The sequence below is a fragment of the Rhamphochromis sp. 'chilingali' genome, assembly GCF_963969265.1.
Source record: "Rhamphochromis sp. 'chilingali' genome assembly, chromosome: 18".
Taxonomy (NCBI): domain Eukaryota; kingdom Metazoa; phylum Chordata; class Actinopteri; order Cichliformes; family Cichlidae; genus Rhamphochromis; species Rhamphochromis sp. 'chilingali'.
In genome coordinates this window covers 7,311,687-7,315,533 of record NC_137945.1, presented here as the reverse complement: position 1 = coordinate 7,315,533, position 3,847 = coordinate 7,311,687, and the positions used below count along the sequence as shown (strand labels likewise).

Below are 3,847 nucleotides of genomic sequence, written 5' to 3'. Positions count from 1 at the left end.
TAAAGCAAACCATTTTTGCAATTTCCCAGAGGTAGATTTATTGTTGTCAGTATTTACAAAGGGATTTTTTTTTTTATTTAGTAAATTTTGGAAAGTAAACAAGGCAATTTAAACAAAAAAACAAAAAAAACCTTCTGTCTTCCTACACCATGTCTTCTTGCCATGAAACACTCCCTCCAGGTGAGACAAAGTACTCGCAAAGGACATCTCGTTGTTTCTTTGCTTCCACTGAGGGGTTCCGTGCAAGGCCCATTGAAACTGACTGAAGCTCTCCCTCCCTTCTCCATGCACCTTCGACCACCTGGTGGTTGGCATCCTCAGAATCCACATAGCCAGGTGGTACATAGGCGTCAGATCTGTGGTCCCGGAGATAGTTGTGCAGACAAAGACACGCAAAGATAATGGTGACAACCTTGTCTGGGTCCAGGCAAATTGTTGTTCTGAACACTCTGAAGCGATTCACCAAAATTCCGAAAGCGTTCTCCACAACGCGACGTGCTCTGGACAGACGGTAGTTGTATATTCTCTGATCGGTGTTAAGGTTTCGAAATGGATATGGTTTCATGAGATCTGGTCGGAGGGGATACAGTAAGCATCATCTCCAATTAGCATGTGTGGCATTATAGCATCAGTGCCTGGCAGGGTATCAGCAGGGGGAAAGTTCAGCGTGCCTGTGTCCCTTGCTTCTTTCAGGTCTGAATGGGCAAACACTCCTGCATCAGAGACCCTACCTTGTGTCCCTGCGCTTGCATACACAAACTTGTAATTGGCATCAACAACAGCCATAAGAATGATGGAAAACCTGGACTTGTAGTTAAAATACATGCTGCCACTCTTGGGAGGGGGTTGGATGAAGATGTGTTTACCATCTATAGCTCCCAGGCAGTGTGGAAATTGCCACTTGTTTGCAAAGTCTCTGGCAATGGCCTTCCACTCAGACTCGGTTGATGGTGTCTGTGAAAGACAAGTAGAAAGTGATACAGCAAAAGAATATCTGGTGAATTCATGATTTCCTTTCTTAACCACACATTCAAGGCACTGTCACACTATGAGTTCACTTTACTTTTTTATATACACGTGTAACAAAGACTGAACAAATACATTTGTGACTCAGAATTGTTTTTGGTGAAAACTTGCTGTATTAACTGACAATGTGCAAGTCAATCTTTCAATAGTGTGAGCATGGGTAATGTATTTTCTGTCAAAATTACCTTCAAGTAATCTTCATGCAGTGCACAGGTAAGAGCTGTGCATGTTTCCATGACAATCCTGCTCAGTGTGGTGCTTCCAATCCTATACTGGAAACTTAATGAGTTGAAGGTTTCACCTGTCAAATAGAACAAAGTGTCTTAAATAGTGTCAGGTGGATAGTGGACATGGATGCAGCTTCGTAGAGTGACAGATTTTAGGTGACAGATGTAGAATATAATGCAGTAGTAGCAGCTTATGTAGTATGAATTTTCATGTCCACACACTTGCCTGTTGCCAAAAATCGTTGGGTAACTGAAAGCCTTTCCCTGGGGCTGATGGCCTTCCTGAGGTGTGTATCCTTCTTGATGATAGCAGGACTAACCCTCTCCAGTAGATAGTTAAAGTCCTCTGCAGACATTCTGAGAAGGTCCCGAAAACCCCTCATATCATCTACCTGTTTACACAGAACAAAGTCAAAGTCAAGAACACACACAATAACAAAGCGACATAATAGTGGTTGAATGTTATTGATAATTAAAGAGTCGGACTGATATTTAACCAATGTTGTATAAAGATGTCCTAAAAATCACTTTGGTAGATGTTCAAGTCATTCACTAGAATGCTACTCAAGTAAAATGTAAAAGTACTGTAGTTAATGGCCAGTAATCCAATTAAATAAAATACTAATAGGCTAAAATTAAATGTTGCCTACTGAAAGTAGAAGCATCAGATGTCTTCAAACATTTACCCATCATCATGCAGATAAAGTCCTGTAGGTAAGTGCAATTTAGCTGTTGCTGCTTACCTCCAGTTCTCGTTGTAGAATTGACAGACCGTACTGCCCACGTTTTCCTAGCCATTTCCTTGTCCATACACGCAGTCGCTTTTTATTTTTAGATCTTTCTGCACACAGAATGGCACACATTGCTAAGGCAGTGCGTTTCTCTTTGGTGAGCATTTTCAAATTTCCCGGATTACAGTCTCCCCAGTTCCGGATTCTTCTTCTTCTTATTGTTTATTGGCGGTTGACTTCCGGGTTTTTCTTCCGGAAACAACAACACAACGTGTTGTGCATGTACGCACAGTGTGAGCACTCAGGTCGCATCAGAGCATCGGGCCGTATAGTGTGAGACCCTGCACCGTGACCTATGAACTTCTAACCCCTGCGAGTCAATCGTACAGTTTGAGCAGGAGCTGAATCGCGCGACTGAAAAAAATCGCACAGTGTCTGCCCAGCATTAGACAAGTTAGACATCCAGTCACACCTGGGAAAGGTCCCCTACCCCAACTCCAGGTAAGTGGTAAAGAAAATGCCTCTTTGAATGGACGGATGGATGTCCACTGATGGTGAGTTTTTTATTTTTATTTTTAAAGGGAGAACAGCATGTATTCAGAGACTAATGCTTCTCCAAAAGATCACTTCACCTATTTTATATAATAAAAAGTATCTTCGGGTTTTGTAACACAGTAGAAATCTTTTGAGGTGAATTAAAAATCCTGCAATATAGCATATGAGGAGGGAGGAGGTCAGGGTAGCTGGAGGACGAACAAAAGCTTTAGCACTTTAAACCCACAGTTAATGGTGCGTATATTGTACTTGAGGTAAGTTGTTTCTTCACACCAGTGGTCACTTTTTCAGTGGACAATGAACTAGACCTTTCTGCCAAAGTCTTGTGTTTTCATTGCAAACTTAGTCCAATTTGTTCCAGTCATGTAGGCTCCTTTCAAGACCTAAATGGTAAATGGGCTGCATTCATGTTGTGCTTTTATTCAGCGTTCTCTTCAGTTATATCTGTCATTCACCTATTCAGACATAGACAAAGGTCTATGGGAGACGGCACTGGCATGACCATCTGCACTGTCTTTGCTGTGTTTTACTTCAAGGACACCAACACGTGGATGGGAAGAACATGAATCACTAATTAGTTACTGAAAGACTCTTAAATCTCTTAAGACTATGTAACTATAATAAATACTATCATAACAAAACTTGACTTTAAGGGATCCATTTCCACTTCCACATACGGCAAGCTGTGAAAATAAAATGTAACGTTACATTTAATCGTCACTCAGTTACACTAATACTGAATTCTCACTGCATAGCCAGGCAGCAGCAGAAGCAGTGGGCATTAGCATCAACCGTCAGCTTGCAGCATTAGTGGCAGTTCATGCCCACGAATCTCATGAGGCGTTCCGGAAATCAGCTGGGACACACTCTTTAAACTATCTTATAAATAACACTGATTCCCCTTTGGCTTTCATTAAATGGAGGTTGTGAAGTCTGTGCTCCAAAGCAGTGAAAATTATCCATTCTGAATTCAGTCACTAACTTCATTACATGTGCAACATGTACCTTTATTATCCGTCATTTATTCTCCGACAGTGCGGCTGAGTGTGTGCAGCTTTTTCATCTTCCCGTTGCCGTTAGAGATCCAAACTAATGACCACAGTCTGACCACTAGTCATGTCTCAGTGTGAGTCCAAGTCAAAGAGGGTCTATTGTTTTACACCCACTTAGACCAGAGGTTCAGGAGCAAGGTTTAAATGACTCAGGCGTTCTGAGATACTGAGGTGTGCTAGACAATCTACAGCCAGTTGTACTGTGTCGAGAGACTGCAAGGTTATGCCTCCTTCAGTTCAAATCTTAAATTGGAAG

The 3,847-nt window shown here is 41.8% G+C and overlaps 1 protein-coding gene across 1 annotated transcript; it reads right to left on the bottom strand.

Annotated features, from left to right (window-relative positions):
- Positions 1 to 241: 241 nt before the first annotated feature.
- On the bottom strand, positions 242 to 2,644 carry LOC308385754 (uncharacterized protein). Its single transcript, XM_080864878.1, has 4 exons — positions 1,997 to 2,644; positions 1,480 to 1,645; positions 1,212 to 1,327; positions 242 to 954 (listed from the first exon to the last, which is right to left on the bottom strand). Exons 1-4 carry the CDS (start codon positions 2,147 to 2,149, stop codon positions 562 to 564), a joined length of 828 nt encoding a protein of 275 aa, XP_080721004.1. The 5' UTR covers positions 2,150 to 2,644; the 3' UTR covers positions 242 to 561.
- Positions 2,645 to 3,847: the final 1,203 nt, after the last annotated feature.

Excerpts from the sequence above, each read along its gene's own strand:
- LOC308385754 (XM_080864878.1), bottom strand. The coding sequence starts at position 2,149 with ATGCTCACCAAAGAGAAACGCACTGCCTTAGCAATGTGTGCCATTCTG. Across the intron at positions 1,646-1,996 it reads TTCTACAACGAGAACTGGAG|GTAGATGATATGAGGGGTTT; the intron begins GTAAGCAGCAAC and ends CTGTGTAAACAG. Across the intron at positions 955-1,211 it reads TGCATGAAGATTACTTGAAG|ACACCATCAACCGAGTCTGA; the intron begins GTAATTTTGACA and ends TGTCTTTCACAG.